We start from the raw sequence: 18,336 nt of genomic DNA, 5'->3' as shown, positions 1-18,336 counted from the left end.
ATTCTCTTCAAAGGACAGTATTTTTAAATAAATTATTTTGTATAAATTATGTAAGGTAACAGTTTAATATAAATTGTAGCAAAGCAAAAGAATAGTGGAAAGCAGACTGGATAGAAAGCTCATGTGTGAGCCAACCGTTAAAGAATAAGAACAGTGCCCAAACGCAGAGGTAAGCCAAACATCTTTAAACCAAAATGAAAACTGTGCAGTCTCTCTCCCCCCTTCTCTCTTTGGTAACGAGGTGGTCCTTTTCTTGGACAGCCAGAAAGAGAAGGTTTGGGTTTTGTTTTTTTTCCACAAGGAAAATGAGTGCTTAAAACTGAAAAAAAAAACTGATGAGCAAACATCTCCCCCTATAGTTTGCAAAAAGCTGAGCACCTTAATAATAACGAAAATCCTGTCTCTTGGCTGAATAAGGTAACCGAGCTAAAACCGAGCCAGAACTTTATGTGGTATGGCAATGTGGAACTGCATACCCTGGGGAGAGTGCTTGAATAAAAAAAAAGGAAAAGGCTACAGAAAGCAACTTGAGCATTCAGCAGAATTGTGGCAGGCTCGTAGCTTCACGATTGTGGCAGTGTCCAGGTGATTAATAAATCAGAGGTTAGGAAAGAAGATAAGAGATTGAGTTTCAAGATAATTTAGGTGTGGTGCTAAGGGGAGTTTGTTAGGCCTGTAAAATAGGCAAAGAACTTCAAATACTATTAAGAAATGAATGAGCTTCCTAAGCTGAGTTCAAAGTGCTTTTTATTACTAAAGACTTTGATCAAGAAAATACTTGAGCTTGATAAAAATGCCATGTAGTTTAACAGGCCTTGAAAACAAAAGCTGACCAGTAAAAAAAGAGGAGCTTACTTTGCCAGGATGAGAAATATCTCAAAGCAATTTTCACAAAAATGGCGATTATTCAACAATTTTATTTCTATTTCAAAGGGAGTATGTGTTGGATGGATCCTGTTAGCAATGTTCTCTCATTCTAGGACACTATTGGTGTTTCTGTAAGGAAGAAGTCCCAAGCCCTGTAAATGCATTTTACTGCTATTTACAATTACTGAAAACCAGTTGTCATTAATTTGACTATACCTCAAATGATAAGCTGCACAGGCAAAGAGCCCTTTTTTATTCTCTGTTTTTACAAGAAACAGTATAACAAGGAGTTAGTATCCAGCAAGGCCCATTACACAATATGATGATGCAACATTAATTGCATGCTGTGTTCTCCCCCTCAGCGTTTAACAGACAATTCTTGAAATACAAGCATTAGCCCAACAGGGGCTGGAATGGCATTGGCTACACCCATTTCCACTAATGGTGGAAAATATCCCATCGGTGGCAGCTGCACTGGCTCAGCAAATGCTTCAGATAGCAGCCTGTGTTAGCCTCCTTGTTCATGAAAACATACCTAAAATTCCCATTTGCCATGGATGGGATGGACTGGATGAGTCTGAAATCCTGCAGGCATTGGCACACAGATACTAAATCACAGAAAAATTGAGTGAAAGAAGCAGTAACATCACTTACGTAAAGATCTCCTTGCTGAATAAGTGTAATTATTCTAGGCAGGTTGTGACCTCTCGCCCATCAGTTCATTTCTCTTTCACTAGTACATGAAGGGGGAAGGGGAAGGAAAAACCAGACACACTTATCTTGATCATGTCATTTATTAAGTCAGCAGTGATTGCAAACAGGGAATCCTTCAGTCTTACCGTCACAGACAAACCCCATTACTAAATCCCATGGGAGTGTTGGGAGAACAGGGTCATGAGTACACACGCTCCTTCTGCTTTTCCTAGGAGCTCGATGGCTCTGCTTGAACCTTTCTGTTCTCCTAGCAGTGTTTTGACTTCACAGCAGTGTGGAAACTCCCTGTTCAAGCAAAAGGACATTGCTTCACTGGGTGTAATTAAGCCTATAAAAAAACCCCAGGCTTATTTGTGCCTTGCTAAATCACATGATTGAGATTTTGTGGAGTGCTATGAGTCAGAGCACTTAAGAAGCCCTGACAAGCTATTTCCTCAACACCTTAATGAGTGGTGTCTGTAAGTTGTTCAGGTTTGTAACTCAGAAGTCAGTCAGCTCAATGTTTTGAGTGTGCTAAAAAGGGTTGGTAGCCCATTTCCAAACTGCCAGAACCCTTGCAAGGCAATTTTGACTATGATACAGGATTAAGCACAACGTTAGCAATAAAATAGGGCACATAAAAAATAGTACATACAGCAGGGAGCTGCTTTCTTGGGGCTGGAGGGGTAGGAAAAGAAAGAAAAAAGCTCTTTAGCATCTTTGACATCTGCCCTTTATCTTGCTTTTGCCAAATCAGAGAGACCACCTGAGTATAAAACCTGCAAGTATTTTTGCTTTAACAGGATTACTTAACTATGGTAGGAACAACTATTAAAGCTTGTTTTTATTGTTCGAGTACACAATGCATGTAATACCTCCCACAGCAATTTTCATGGGACTGCTTATAAGGGTAAGACTAATTGAGGACAACTATTTAATCACCTCTCTCTTATCTTGGCTTATCCAAGAATTAAGACAGAAGGACAAAAATTGAACCAAGGCACATCTTGTGCAAATTTTAACATAGATTAATGTCTCAGCTGAGAAACTAAATAAAAAGAATTTCTCACCATGTTTATTCAATGCAAGTGAAGTCTTGTTCTGAATAGCTACTAGTTCATTTGTTCTTTCCTGACAAATACTGGCCATCTTGAACCATAACAAACCCGAGGGCCCAAGCAGTTTGAAAGTATTGGCATAGCTGCAACGTCAGGCAGCTCACAACAGCTACAGATGACAAAACTAGCACTCAAAAGGGAAGATGCACTTGATATAGGTTCCTGATGATGGTACTGTGACCCATTGAGGGCATGTGGATATAAGACATCTAAACCTTTTATTACAGCTTACTGCAATCTCATGGAGTGCTTGTGCAAATTAAAACCATAAAAAGTGTATGCATTTTTCATGGAGAAGTTTCCATCAGTTAAGATGCTAATGATGTGTCTCTGCTTGTTCCCAAAGAACAAGCAATCTTGTTCAAAGAAGTCACCAAGTTCTCAGTGACCCAGGCTGCACTATAAAAATCCTCTATAATTTAACAAAGTCACCAGAATAGAACTCATATACCACTAGAAACAATAGCTAGATTATCCCTTCAAATTTGACTACTGCTTTTAAAAGAAAAAGAGTGGACGGAATATTTTTATGGAAAACCCATTTCAAGGTTCTCAGGAGAACTGAGCTGGAAAAAATTACCATGTAATGGGATGAACTATTACAATTTCAGGGCTGGAAGTGGCCAACATGATTTCTCAGTTCACGCTGCCAATGAAAGCAACTCTGCAATTCAAAGGGCAGGAGAAGAGACAGAGGTAATAATATCCCTATGTTCAAAAGTTAATAATTTACAACAACAGAGAAATCATGCGGCTGAGAGAAAGGTGATGTATAAAAGACTCAGAAAAATATAAGACATTCCTTGATTTTCAGAAAATTTATACCACTTTTGTGTCAAAATAGAAATGTCAGCAAAATATCCAAAATACCCAGCAGCAGATTATGAGAAAACCTGATGTCTTTCAGTCAAGCTGAGGAAGCAGTCTGTGGGAAACTTAACACAGGGGAAGAAATCCTTATTCAAAGTAAAAATTATTTTGGGCCCTATTTACTTTCTTTCAGAAACATGCAAAAAATGCAAGCCGTCACCAATTACAACTGCCAATCACACAGAGCAGACCAGAGTCTTCAGCAATAGAGCAAATATTTCAAAATGAAAATAGAAGAAACTTTAGTTGCATCTTTACTCCCTGGAGACTGTAAAAATGCTGCAAGCAAGTTACAGCTATTTTCAGTTAAACACCATGTGTCAGAAACCACTTGAAACCAGATCTTGTCACAAAAACAGCAATTCCTTATTAAAGATCTTGGTGAATAGCTTAAAAAGTGATTTTCAGCGAACAAGAATCTGCAGCACGAATCAAAACTTCAATGGCTTGCCCAGAAAATCACTGTTCATCTGAAGAGAGACAGGCCAAAGGGGCTGAAGGGGAAGGCTGTGTCTGGGGGCTGTGCGGCTGCGGAGCGGTGGGACGGCTGGGTCAGAGGGTGGCTGCGGCAATGGCACACTGGGGTCATATGCTGCAGCTTATCAGCCCACGGTGCAGGCAATGCCTGTGCCTCACAAGGCACAGTGAACTGCACTGAACCCCTATTTCACAATTAAAAGTTTAAAAACAAACTGCAAGTTGCAGTACCTGACTGGATCATTCAGCCAAGGCATCAATATGGCAAATCCTTCCCTTCTACCCAAACTCAGTACGACCCTGGCAGCAACCTCACATAGTTTGCCAAGACAAGCCTCAGAAGCAGAGCAAGGACCAGCAGGGTAAAAGGCCAGTTCAGACTGTGAGAATGGTTTGTGCCATGGTCATCTCTGCCAAGCCTGCCCAGAAGTACTGCATGCAAACGCTTCCCTTTTGAAAGGAAGTTACCATTTATTTCACAGAAATTTAAAGCTACCAGCAGGTGGTAAAGCAAAGAACATCAACATGGGGCCTGAAGCTGCAGCTTCCTCTGCAGGCACCCGCTCATGCAGAATGAGCTGTGGGACCTGCAGGTTCAAACGCTGCCACCATGGTTCAGGACGCAGTTCCACAAGCTGGCTAAGCCAACCAAAGCAAGGTGTCAGGGAGAGGAGCACTCAAGCTTTTAGCATGTGCCAGCGCACCAGCACGTGCACATCTGTGTGGTCAGATTTCACAGTAAGGCAAGCTGAAAACCATCTGAAAACTAAACTTCAAGAAAAAAAAGCCATCTGCAATCAGTTGAGCAAGCTGATCCAGCTGTCCTCAAACATCAGCTACTACTGCTGGCACTTGGGAAAGCAAAGGAAGGGGAAGACTTGGCAGCAGGGAAGCCTGGATTTGTGAAGGCCTTTGAGGTAACTTCACTCTTGGTGTGCAAAGGTCTGGTATCTTGCTGATGTTGAGATTTTAAGTCTTCACTTACTTACGTCTGGCAATAATCTGCATCACTTAGAAATTTCCAGCTTCACACATGGCTTTAAAATCAGATCTGATGTTCTCAAAATGTAGTTTGTGCCACATTCCCCAATGTCTGTAGAAAGGCGGTCACATGGCACTGGCTCTTCTTTGTCAGCTAAGTTGCATTAGACAGAATCTAAAAATACATTACATACTTTCTAATATTACTTTTTGACATAAGCAGTTGCTATAGCTGCCACAAGGGTGTTGCAAGAAAGGGCAAAAGGTTGCATAACTCCTTTTATTCAGCTGGGATATGTTGACTGAAAAGTCAAGAGACCTTGGAATATAGTTTTTTTGTTTAAATGTTTTCCTTAGCATTGATACTTTATCAAAAAATATCAGAAACAACTTCAAGAACTCCAATGAGCAGATACTCTTTTACTCCAAGGAGGCAACTAATTTAGCATAGTTACGAACCCCGTCTGCAATGTGAAGTTCAAGGAAATGCCACCTAATATTTGAGATTCTGACAGGTACCAAGTTGCCAAGAAAAAATTGCATCCGAGCAAGCTGTTGTTTAGTGAGAGGGTGTTTAATGGTACTGACAGCCCACCACATTGTGTGCAGTTATCATGCGGAAGTAAAGTAGCTTTTTATACCATTTGCACAGATGTAGCTCTTTTCTCTCAAGAAACATCCAGGTTTTATGTTCATTAATTTACATACCACATACTTACAGCAGGTAGAGCAGTACTGCTGAAATAAGGGCAAACCAAGGCACTGGAAGATGTACAAATTTGGTTTTTCTTGCCAAACACACAGTGCCAGAGTCTGAAATGAAAGCCCAGTTCCCACTAATCCTGCTCTAGATATCAACCCAACTTTCCACCCAAACATACCAAGATGAGCGATTTTAGAATTAATCTCTTCACTTGTCTGCTCAGCTACCTGAATCCGTGATTGACACTGCAGCCCCCATGTTTCTGAATAAATCCATGAAGTTCTTCAGTGTCTGCAAACAGGTCTTTAGGGGGGAAAAAAAAAAAAAAGGGTGGGAAAGGGGAGTGAATAAAAAGGGAGGGGAAGGGGTATAAAAAAAATAAAATTACTTGATGGGAATGCAAATAGTTGAATATGAACAACCATTCCCTGTAATTCTGCTGTCACTTCCATAGAGTTGCTATGGCTAGTGGTGTGATGTGCTTCTGTTCTGCATCACTTCATTTGCTCAAGCACAAAACATGGATCATTTAATTAGCGTACTCTTGATCTCTAGAACAATGTCTGTTCACTTTGCTGAACAAACCAGCACTGTCTTAAAATAATAAAAGGAGAGTAATCTTAAGGGCCGGGGAAAAATTCACACACCCACCTTCACCTACAGGGCAGTTTCCTCAGCCTCTTTGTGCATCCCCACTGTTGGGAGCAGCACGATCTGATTCCAGGGAAACTCAGGAGAATCTTTCCTGGGACATTCCTCAGTAGAGGCATGAATTCATCTCTCACATATAGCACAGTTACTGTGCTGTTAAAACTTCCTCAGTTCCTTCCTGTTAACAGCAATACACTGGTCAATCAATACACTGCTCAGTAATTAAACCATCTGTAAGACCTCCAGTGCTCATTTCCTACACACCAAATCCAAAGCATTATTTGTGAAGATCCTGGCAGAGGGGAGTTCATCGCAACTCCTACTTCCAATGGAAAGTTGACAAGTACTAGTGAATTATTAACATATTTCAGTAGAACTCCAGTAGCAGTTCTAAATTCATCCTTACCATTCTTGTCCACTCTTCAAGTATTCCTACGTAACAAAGATAAAAAGAAAAAAAAAATTCACCCAAACCCTATTTTTTCCCCCCAAGGTCTGTATTGTACGTTACATGTTCTTTGAATGTCTTTTAACTCCTTCCATCCTACCAAGGCTCTTAGCTGCAAAGCACTCAGTACCAAGGCTCCAGCATCACGGACCGTGCTGTAATCTCTGCCACCCATCATGCATGAGCATCAGTTTTTTGTTTTTTCATAAAGCAAATGCACCACAACTGCAGGTTTTTACAGACTCGCTCTCCTGGGGGAAGCCATCCAGTCTCGGATTTCCCATCCGTAAACTAGGGAATGACACAAACCTACCAGCAGTCAGGGCAGGAAGATTAGCATTTGTAGTCTTACACATTTGCCACAAAGTTCTTGATTCTTTCAGTCTTCACTAATTCAGCTTTGATTCTCTCGCATACAATCCAAGACATGTTTCAACCTACGTTCTGCTCTATTTTCAAATCATTGCTAAGATCTTTAATATTCAATATCTTTACTGATCTCTTTAATATGTCAACAGTGTTTAAGTATGTGAGCAAGTAAGCTCAAGGACTTCAAAAGTACAGTGGTTTTCATGCTTCAACCCAAGCAAAGAACATTTTAATGTTCACCAAACGTGGGGGTGTCTTTATTGTAGCAACACTCCTCAGAATTATTCTTAGTAGCAACTTTGCATTTCCAGCAGCATGTACAAACACTGTTGGAGTTATACCATGAATAAATATAAAGAAGAAAAATAGCTTTTCCCACAACAGCCTTGATGGGTTACTTTTAATCAAAATCAGTTTAATGATGGATAAGCTCTAGTATTTCCAGCAGCAAATCATAAGTGGTTGACTGTTTTCAGATACAGTGAAAAAAGTGAAGATATTATAACTACATAAGCTAGCATATTTAGTTAGTTTACTGGTTGTCAAACATAGGAAAAAGTGAGGGTTTAACATGTAAATTGTCATGACCAATAGCAAAAATTAAATGAGTATTTTGTAGGAATCGGAAAGTTCAACTATATAAACTTAAGGAATCATTTTTTCCAATGCTTACTCTTAATCTCTCACAAAGTTACTTTTGACATGCTTCCTACATCAGAAACCAACGAGCACAAATTTTCAGTATCTGGTTAGTATTCAGGGAGAGGGGATGTCCTGTACATAAACTGAGTACAGTTGCTACTTTTAAACATTCTTCACTCATGCCCCTTAAGCAAATGGCAGAACACTGCAAATACCTGGTTCCAAGTATCCTTCATTTGCTCTTTGAGCTTGCAGAGGCAGAAAAAGGCAATTCAGTGTGCCTGGGCACACATTAATCAAGACATCTCTTCCTTATAAACAGAACAAACGCATCTGCAGCCGATTTAAGATTAGCCATACAACAAACCAAAGCTTCACTCAACACCACAGGGAAAACAGGAGAGTGGGTTATATGGGAGTGTGAAATCCCAAAGCTGTAACAGGATCCTCCCTAGTCCTGCATGTATCTTCCTCAGTCACTGTCAGCCAGGATTTGTGCTGTTTGAAACAGCTGCTGCACCCACCGGTCCTTCCTCAGCTAGTGCTGGTGGGTGGAGGAGACAACACACAAGAGGGAGCATTTCCTCTTTTGTACTGTTATTTTATTTTGTAGTAAGATCCATGTAGTATATAAAATATAACAAAAAACTGAACAAAGCCTATAAAATAAATGGAGTTCAGATGATAAACCACTACAGCTCTGCTTTCGTGATTTTCTGATCTCACCAGAACTCATGTCCTGTTTACCTTGTACTTTTACAGTTCTCTAGCGTATGAACCTACATAAAAAGCTGATATGTTCCAATTAAGCCATAGTTAAGTGACAGATGTAGAGGAGAAAATGGCTTTCTTAAGCCACAGCTGCCCTTGACACAGGTTACAATGATGTCTAACTATACTGTAATGCACATTACATCAAGAACCTTGAAAGAGCCTCTGAGAAAATGGGTTCACATTAAGCATTTTAAAGAAAGGTCATAAATACTGCACTGTACCAACAGTACCTCCCAATGTCCTCCTTATGCCTGAGGAGCATTTGTGGTTTTTAAGAAGCTACTACATAGATGACACCAAACCTAGAGGTAGGTTATAGGCAAAGGTAAGTTACAGGCAAAAAAAAATAAAAATATCCCTTTAGAGCTAGTCATTGCACAAAGTGCCCAGCAGGAGGCACGGCAAAATGACAACTCTTTCCTCCCACCTTAAACATTGCTCACACGGTGCATTTAATTTCTAGTGCCCTAAGAATGACAGTGGATCATCAGCTGCTAGTAAATGCAGTCATGCCAAGAGAACAGCTTGAAGTTATTCAAGCAAGAATCTGTTACTGTGCAAAACCGGTGCACTGGACTGTTACCAACTAAACCTCCAAGTTCAGGAAGTGACCTGATGATAGAGAACCAAGGTGTTTGTTTTCCTTTCGACATGGGAAATACACTACATGATCAACAGGAGAACATACCACTAAGCCTACATGGAAGGAGTCAAACATCAGCTTGTCTCAAAAGGTTAGAGAGACAAGAAAGAAAGAAAAAGTTGAGAAAGGTTAGAAAAGAAAGCATACTTTTCTGAGACCAAGTTATCTTTTTAAAGAAGTTACTGTATCAAGCAAGCCGGTGAAACAGCTTGTCTTCAGTATCATCTCTGTTCAACATAAGGTTGATAACAAATATCGTGTACATTTCAACAGGGATGAAAAACATCTGCATGTACATAGTTAACAGCAAATTAAACCCAAGTTTTAATGGTGTAATGCTTTCAGGTCACAAAACGTGGACAAAATTTTCATCTTAATTACCTTCTCTGCACTATTTGGTGATAATCAAAAGTAACAATGCTGAAGATTCATTTTATTTCTACTTCCAAAGGAAAAGGGGAACAGGTTAAATAAGTGTTCTCCAATTTGTTCTCCACTATATGTACACCCACACACATACACACACGCACATGCACACACCCCTCAAACTGCACTGACGTTTCTTTTTGACCAAAAGAGTAGATCTTGGGAGTAAGTGCAAAATGCAAAATCAACTGACAGAAAATGCTGAACAAACAGCATCATAAAAATACAAAATATTTATATTACTGAACTATTAACAGATGATGTTCTCTGTTTCTTTAAAACTTTGGAACCACATAGCTGATTTCTTAAATCTAGTCCATGCCAGCTTCCAGAACTATTAATGATTTAGTTAGCTTCATTCTTTGATGCTTCATCAAAGTTTTCTACGAGATCTGAAAGAGATGAAGATATTTAATACAGTAACACCCAGTAACATTACCTTCGTAAGTTTAATGAAAATGCATATATTATAGGAAAGGTTAAGTAGTTCTTAACTAGGCTCATGTACACCATATATTATGGGCAGACTTCAAAGGGCTTTAGAAAAATAGGCTTTGTTTGAACACACAAAGAACTAGAAATGGAGGGACACTCAGAAAGGTGGAAGTTCTAACATGAAGTGATTAAGATCTGATTTTCAGTGGTGCTCTACTAACTACAGGTCGAGTCTTGAGCCATGAGCATTTGCTAGAGAATGCCTGAAGTTAAGCACCCATGAACTGTTGTACTGCAGAAAACAGAAAATTTTGAAGAGAACTGAATTTTTATGTAAGGTCCAAGAAGAAAAAAAAAAACCACAACCCCATCAACCACATCAGAGCATGAGGAACTGAACTTCTGGGTCCACCAGTCTGCTGTTTTAGCTAATACACCACACTAACACATATAGAAGAGTATGGTGATTGATAGGCAGTTACTGATTGACAAATTAAGAACTTAAAATATTTTTTCATTGAGAAACTTGCAGACACAAGCTTTGTTTCTTCTACTAACTACAGAAATAAAAACCCCCACCCTAGTCATCAGGTTGTCTTTAAATCAGAATCTATGTCAATCATGTCATTTTGCAGCCCTAAAACCCTACTTGGACATTTAGATCACCTGTTCAGCCTCCCTGAAAGTATTTTAACCTATTTTCACTTAAGGATTAATCAATTTGCACGAGGTAAACATGTTTTCAAAAACTGGAATCCAAAGCCATCAATGTTTTAATGATGCCTAGTACATGAAGCCTCCCTTAGCAAGTCAGAAGTGTAATCACACCAAGAACTAAATATTAAATTCATGAATTGAAATATTTATACATTAAATGGACATATAAGTGTGCATGTGCCTACCTGGGACATCATCATCTTCTTCATCAATATCTTCAGATTTTGGTGCTTTACTATCCAACACTATAAAAAGACATTTGGCGCTGAATTCTCATTATACAGAATTAGGGAAAATCATACATCAAAATAAAACCCATAATATACAGGTGAAAAAAAGAAAGCACTTCTCCAACCCCCAACAATAGTGACAAACACAGGAGTGACTGGGTATCATCAGTAATCAGCAGGACCAACAGGTCTACTTGAAAACATTCTTTCATGAAAGCATTAGCACAAACATTTTCAAATGCTTAGGGGTGTTAAGGCAGAGCTAGTGAAAGACACAGAAAAAAAAAACCAACATGACTAAATCTTCTAACTGAAGTCATGTGCTTCAATGCAATGATAATGTGGTACCAACCAGGACCAACATATCACATGACTGAATTACCAAGGGGCCACAACCATAAGAAAAACTATTTCCCTATCAAGGGTCCTGCATCAAACCTATTCTTCAGTAAGTCATGGAAGCTGGAACATGCTACAAGTAATCTAGAGAAATGTAAGAACCTAAAAATAGGAGAAAGTATTCTCATTGGTCTGACTTCCTGTACTATCTAGAGAAAGTATAGTAAGTATCTATTAGCACCAAAGTTCCTTTCAATTAAACTGAACATGAAATATGGAAGAAATTACAATTTATTTAGAAGGAATAACTATTTGTTGAAAACATTAGAACAGGTAATATTTACCAGTTCAAAATACAGACAATTGCAACATGTCCAATTACAGTCTTTAATGACTGTCACAGTCTAAACAATATAAATATTAAAAACAACATTTTTCGAATGTCCAACTTCGGAGCTTGGTATTAAGAACTAGTTTTCCACAATATTCAACATGATACACAAACTCTGATATGGCTACTTACCATGAAAAGTGCACCTGTTCTACAGTCTAAGAAAACTTTTAGAAATTCCTATCAGAGTCCGACTGATTATTTGCATGCTTTGAAGTACTCTCATGTTCCAATTTCATAACATACCCCATTGTAAGAATAAATTTGCATCTATTCTTAAATTCCAAACTTGCTTAGGGACAGTAGTTGAGACCTCTACAAAACACGCTACAGTGCTTTGCCAAGAAGGGTATTATTCTAAAAGGGATTGTCCCCAGACTCCATTTCTTAACTGTAAAAATCACAGTAATAGTTATACCACATATATGAGCACACACATGCTCCCATGCTTTTAAAATGAGTAGAAAAATTACATTGTCGCATTAAAAAAATTATTTTTTATTTTGAAGCAAATCTGATTTTGAATTAATTTTTAAAAGTCTCGGTTTAATTTTAAAGAGAATTATAGAGTAAAAGTTAAGGAACATGTTTCTTCCTCTATATTCACAACAGAAATATGTTTTGTATGAAGAAAGAAAACAATCAATTCCCTGACAAAAAGTTAATTTTTTCCCCATTGAGTTTTTCCAAGGAAAACGTCAACTTGCTTTCTTAAGTTTTCTTGCTTTGTCATACACAGCTGTACACCTGGAACCACAGCATGCCTGACTTACCAGATTTTTGGTTTTTAAAATCAGGGCCTGCCTATATAGAATCTTGACTCAACAACAAAAAAAAAGAAATGTATTTCCACAGAAGTGGCAAATAAATAAAAGCATATGTTAAGCTGCATATGCTGCTGTTAAAATTTGGGTTAAAACATTTAATACTTCCTGTGTTCTTTGAATCAGCCGTAAACTATTCCAAAGAGACGTACCTTGTCTTGGGAATTGTTCGGCTAACTTCCTGAGACTTGTTAAGCTGTCAGCACCAAGCTGGCTTAAGATGCCTGGAAGCATTTCTGTGATCGGTTTAGCCTCTGCATGGCCAGTAATTGCAAAAGTGTTAGCAGAGAGGGAAGCTTGAACCTTGGGATTGTTGAAGTGAATAACTGTTCCATCATCTTTTATCATGTTCACCTGTTTAAAGATATTAATAACATTTACCAAAATGTCACAGCATCTTGTTGAATAACCATGATAAATTATTAATTCAAATCTAGATTTAAAATACAAAAAAGTTACAAAACTACCACTCCTCCTAGAGAAAAATATAGGCATGATAAAAATGAAAGCACCTGGAATTAGCATCACCTAAACTGGAAGAAAAATACGAGTTAGTGGTAACATATGGATTCATACATACTGTATGAAGAGGCAGAATTTAGGAGCTATGGTTCCTTCATAAAATACACTTATCTAAATACTAATAAATAAGCTAGGGTTATGTTATCATACAGTTTGTGTGTATTTTTAACAAAGGCAAAAAACATACATATGTTATTGGACTGTAAGGTATAAATGAGTTAGTATCAGGAATGTCTAGGGAAAAAAAAACCCAAACCTGAAACCTTCAGCTCTGTGATAACTCTTCACAAGCTAAAAGCTCTAACAGAAAAGCCTTGCCACATCGCCATTCACAGCTATCTGTGTCACCTATTAGGAAGGCGCTATTATTTCTGCAGAATTGGCAAAGGTGCAAGATTCACAATCTGGCCTACTTGAAGCTGCCCAAGGCAAGGATGCTTCTTACACATACACACAGAACTGAGGTTTATGTACCAACAGCACTGGAACAGGCTTCTACGCCTTCCCACTAATTCCATGATGACTCTTTTAAGACTAAGGACATCATACAGTGATCCTGTTCTCTTCCTCTTCCCTGGTCTTCTGAATTACCAAGAATTAAGTTTTATAGCCAGTACAGCAGCCTGCTTTGCTCCTACTGCCAATGTTTATACTGGTGTATTTGTATGGGCTTATGTTATTGGGTTTTTTTTAACTTAAAGGGAGACAGAATAGAAAGTTAAAAAGGTTTTTCTTCCTAGCATGGCTGAATGATGGTTGTGGAAAATAATTTTGGCTGAAAAAAGGAAGAGTTCTACCCATCCAACCAAATGGTAGTAATAAACTTGTGTCAAAACTCATAAGCCTTGGTTTTAGTAGAAGTTATAGGCAGAAAACAGAGATTTGGGAGCTAAAAAGAAAGATCTAAAATATAAAAAAATGCAAGTTATCAATCTTCACACAGCAGTAGAGTTCAACATATGTTTTCAACATGAAAACCAGGTCCATTGCTTTCCTGCAAAGCTAAAGGATGTCCTGTCTTTTGCACATGGCGAAATGGTAAAGGCTTCAAGCACAGTCATCCTCACACTTACAAGCCTCCTTTTAAAAAAGTCACCTGGATGAGTTACTGATGTTTGACTCAATGTTACTAGCCTCCCCAAACTCGTCTATCTACATGAAGTTTCCCAAGGTCAATTTGTGTCCACCTGAATACAACAACATACTACAATTATGTACCTTGCTATTTAGGTAGGAGCACGCTGCATTACCTTCCTTTACATCGAGACACTTAAAATCCTTAATAACTCCGTCTGAAAAAAGATCTTATGCTTTGTGGGGGGAAAAAACCAAAACAAAACAAGAACTGTCTTTCTTTGGGTTTGACTAGCTCAGCATATACATAGCAAGCTTAAGTAAACAACGTAGCAGAGATGTGAAAACTTACAGGGAAACCAAGGTTCTACACTGACTCTGCGTTTGCCTTTGGGAGAGAGGTATGCACTAAGTGACCTCTGGAGGCACCCTGCAATCCCGCTTAAATTAATCAATCACAGATTAAATATTATGCTTCTTTAACCAAGTACTACAGTAATACTGAGCTCACAATGAAGGAACACCTCCACCTCCCACATATGAGCATCACTCTACAATGTCACAGAAAATGTCAGTGTTTCAGTTCATATTTTATACAGGTAAAGTAGAAACCTTTATACTCCTACTTACATTTAAACACAGAAGCCGGTTCAGTAAAGTCTTTGCTGTGTTTTAAGAAACACTATCTCCTGTGACTACCTGTCCTGCTTTCAGCTGAGATAGAGTTAATTTTCTTTCCAATGGTTGCTGTGTTTTCATATTTTGTATGAAAGTAATGTCAACAATGCACATTGTTTTAGTTGTTGCTAAGTGATGTTTATACTAGTAAAGAACCTTTTTCAGCTTCCCATAGAAGCCGAGAGGGAGCATAGACAGAACAATGGAACAGCCAATGGCCTATTCCATACCATAGATGTCATGCTCCATATATAAATGGGGGTTGGCTGGCGAGGGAATCTGCAATCACTGCTCAAGTCTGGCTGGGCAACCAATTCACTGGGCAGTGAGAGTAACTTCTGTCTTATCTATTCTTTTACCATTATTATCATCTTCCTTTTCCATTATTGTTCTATTAAACTGTCTTTATCTCAACCCACGAGGATGGTTTCCCCTCCTGCTTCCCCCATCTTCTCCCTACCCTTCTCGGGGCAGGAAGGTGGGGGGGTAAGTGAAAGACCATGTGGTCTTAGTTGCTGGCTGGGGTTAAATCACAACACTACCACAAGCAAGTCTGGTAATTTTCATGCAGTAAAAGGACCTAATTCTGATAATACAGACTTGCAAGTTTTTACTTCAGGTATTTTCATTATTTTTCTTTATGTTCTGCACTACACAACCCTTGCTTTAGATATGCCTGCACAGTGCATTTACTGCTCTTCTCTTCAAAGTAGGTAACCAAGTTCATGAAGTCAAGAATCAAGAGAAGTTTTGTTTTGCAATGTATGCAAGACACATGCTACAGCTTACTACCTTCTACAATCCCTTTCGGGCCAGCAGAACCTTCTACTTTCTTTCTCTAGGTATGTATGCATTAATGTAAATGAGACAACAATCAATCAAATAACTTCACCTACCAGTAACCAGACCTGTAATTCTTTGAGGGGAAGATAAAGCTGTCTTTTAAAAAAAGAAAACAAAAAACCACCAACCACCACCAAAACACCAAAGTAAATTTGATTTCAAACAGGGAACGCTTATTTTATCACTGTACCTCTTCAATGCCAGCAATGTTATTTACTGCCAGTTTTTTGAGAGAACTCTGAAGTTTTTTGTCATCAGCTGTAGCTGTTCTGTGCACCACCTTCTTCTTTCTGCGAGCTGTTCCCTGGAAAAGAATCAAGACACAACCGTCAGCTATTCTCCAAATCTCAACAATTTAATTTTTGAAAGTCGTATCACGCTCTGAGCAACCTATTTATAAGCTACAAGAAAGCTCTGTAGTTAAAAATGCTTTTCAACTTCTCTTCACCTCCAGCTTTAACTGTAAGTGTAAAAGACCAAAAAGACACTGAACAGCAGCAGTATTTTTCCCTTCCCACAAGACAGATTATAAAAATACTATTTACTATTAGGCAATATATAAAGAGTTTCCCCAAGAACTTTTATTTTTCCCAAGATGAAGCACAAATACAGTAATTTAAAAAGGTCACACTTTCGTAACCAAGTAATTAACAAACTGTTCCACAGACAGTAATTTTGGAATTCTGACTCTGTAAATTTTTTTGTACAACCCCACCCATGGTTAGGAGAGATGAACACCCACACTGAACAAACTATATGCTTTTTTTTTTTTGCTCATATTAGCTACCTGCTGGCTCAGAGAAAAGAAACAGCTCAGCGCAGAGTGACATAAGCCCTGGAGCTGGTACAAAGGAAGAAACTCCCCAACAGGGAGAGGAGAAAGGCAGAACTGGAACAACCAACAGGTAAGCTTAGCTTGAGCTTTCACAGGTCGCAACAAGTCACTGAATTAACAAGAAAGCTTACACGTTGCGGAAACTACTCATCCAGCAGTCGTGAACTGAAATAAAATCGCATTTCAGATAGCAGATCACGCACAAAAAACCCAAAAACGTGTTTTTCAGGCTTCAAACATATGTACTTTTTTCCTCCCTCCCGTGAACTAAAGCCTATGTTTTAAAAAAATTAATTTCAGAGATGTTTCTCCTTAAACCTGTAAAATACAGGAAACAACGGGCCTCTGATGCTTTTCTTACCTTTCCTCCTATTCGGACCTGCGCTTGAAGCTTGGCCAGTTTTTCTTGGTTCATAGTGCTGCGTCTAAAGAATCAGAATGGGATACAAATACAAGTTAACTATCAAAATACTACGAGAAATTCTTCCACAGTCCATTTTAAAAAGTACTCTCAAAGTTGCAGTGGGTTTCTAAACTTATAGAGAATTTGCATCTAACAGATACGCATGAACAAAAAGCTTTAAAGCCACACCACTTCAATAATACAAAGTGGTCCATCAGAGGTCTGTTTAGCCCAAGTGTCTGTACCATGATGAAACAAATCAACAGGACATTTAATTTTGTATCAGTCTGGTGCTGTGAGTTTCCACGTATGCCGGTTTACTGCTGGAACCATTTGACTGAACTACTGACTCAGAATAGAACCCAAATCGGCACGTACAGCACGAGGGCTTCTAGGAAAACACCTTTAAGAGAGCCCATGGAGAGACTCATCACTACACTACTTTCAAGCCCTACTTCAAAATAATGAATCTCTAGTGCTTTTAACTAGTAAGCCAGTTCCAAACTCAGTGAGTTCGTGTCTTGACAGATCTCTTATAGGAACCCCTGGCAGCTACTCATTCAATGACTGGGAAGTGGCTTCTCCAACTGGTCAGGTGGTTCCTTTAAAGGCTGGAAAACCTGAAAATCTCTAATGGGTGGAAAAACACCTCAAACCTTCCAACGCAAGGAAGGCATTTCTCTGCTCTGCCCCAAGAAGTCACCAGGGACTCCCGGGATAAAGGGGAAACCCTCTCTGCAAGTGCATCGTGCTGAAGAAGCGACGGGGAGGGGCAGACGGAGCTCCCGCGGCCGAGCGGGGACCCAGCGAGGCCCCAGCGCCAACGGGACGACCACCGCAGGGAGAGGGACCCCGCCGGGGAGGCGGCAGAAGGGACTGGGGCCGGCAGGGCGGCTCGCTGGCCGCCCCCAAACCACGGGTAGCCGGAGGGGATCAAAGCCCCGTCCCTCGGGAGCCAGGGCACCCCCGCCCGCCCGGGTGCACCGCGGCCCCAGGGAAGATCCGCGGGTCAGCGGAGCCAGGGCAGACCCCTCCACACCGCGCCCCGCCGCACGGCCTCGCTTCCCCATCCTCCCTTAAGGAGACGGTCGGCGCCCGCGGCCCCGCCACGGCCCAGCCCGGCGGATGGGGACGGGACGGCGCCGAGCTAGCCGCAGCGCCCCGCCACCCCGTGAGGCGGCAGGGGAAGGGAGGACGGGTCGTGCCGGCGGAACGGCGCCGGCGGCCGCGGAGAAGGTCTCACCTGAGCCCGGCGGATCCCCCGCAGCCCAACACGCGGTGAGAACAAGATGGCGGCCGAGGAAGGAAAGAGAGGCGCACAGAGAAAGGAAGCTTCGCGCCACGTGACGAGGCCAACCCGCCCGCGGATTGGCTGCGTCGCGG

At 40.1% G+C, this 18,336-nt stretch overlaps 1 protein-coding gene across 2 annotated transcripts; it reads right to left on the bottom strand.

Moving 5' to 3' along the window:
* Window positions 1-7,408: 7,408 nt before the first annotated feature.
* On the bottom strand, window positions 7,409-18,248 carry BTF3L4 (basic transcription factor 3 like 4). Of its 2 annotated transcripts, XM_074151518.1 has the most exons (6): window positions 18,197-18,248; window positions 16,912-16,975; window positions 15,906-16,019; window positions 12,751-12,952; window positions 11,000-11,059; window positions 7,409-10,054 (listed from the first exon to the last, which is right to left on the bottom strand). In XM_074151518.1, exons 2-6 carry the CDS (start codon window positions 16,963-16,965, stop codon window positions 10,008-10,010), a joined length of 477 nt encoding a protein of 158 aa, XP_074007619.1. In that variant the 5' UTR covers window positions 16,966-16,975; window positions 18,197-18,248; the 3' UTR covers window positions 7,409-10,007. The 2 variants fall into 2 exon arrangements, with proteins under 2 accessions (XP_074007619.1, XP_074007620.1); XM_074151519.1 differs by lacking the exons at window positions 11,000-11,059; window positions 18,197-18,248 and having other exon boundaries at window positions 7,416-10,054; window positions 16,912-16,965.
* Window positions 18,249-18,336: the final 88 nt, after the last annotated feature.

The sequence above is a fragment of the Numenius arquata genome, chromosome 8 (assembly GCF_964106895.1).
Source record: "Numenius arquata chromosome 8, bNumArq3.hap1.1, whole genome shotgun sequence".
Taxonomy (NCBI): domain Eukaryota; kingdom Metazoa; phylum Chordata; class Aves; order Charadriiformes; family Scolopacidae; genus Numenius; species Numenius arquata.
This window is presented reverse-complemented; position numbering and strand designations above follow the sequence as displayed.

Bases quoted from the DNA above. Each gene is read 5' to 3' on its own strand.
- BTF3L4 (XM_074151518.1), bottom strand. From the start codon at position 16,965: ATGAACCAAGAAAAACTGGCCAAGCTTCAAGCGCAGGTCCGAATAGGA. The intron at 16,020-16,911 runs GTAAGAAAAGCA...ATTCTTTTCCAG, and splicing joins AGGTCCGAATAGGAGGAAAG to GGAACAGCTCGCAGAAAGAA. The intron at 12,953-15,905 runs GTACAGTGATAA...ATCTTTAAACAG, and splicing joins ACATTGCTGGCATTGAAGAG to GTGAACATGATAAAAGATGA.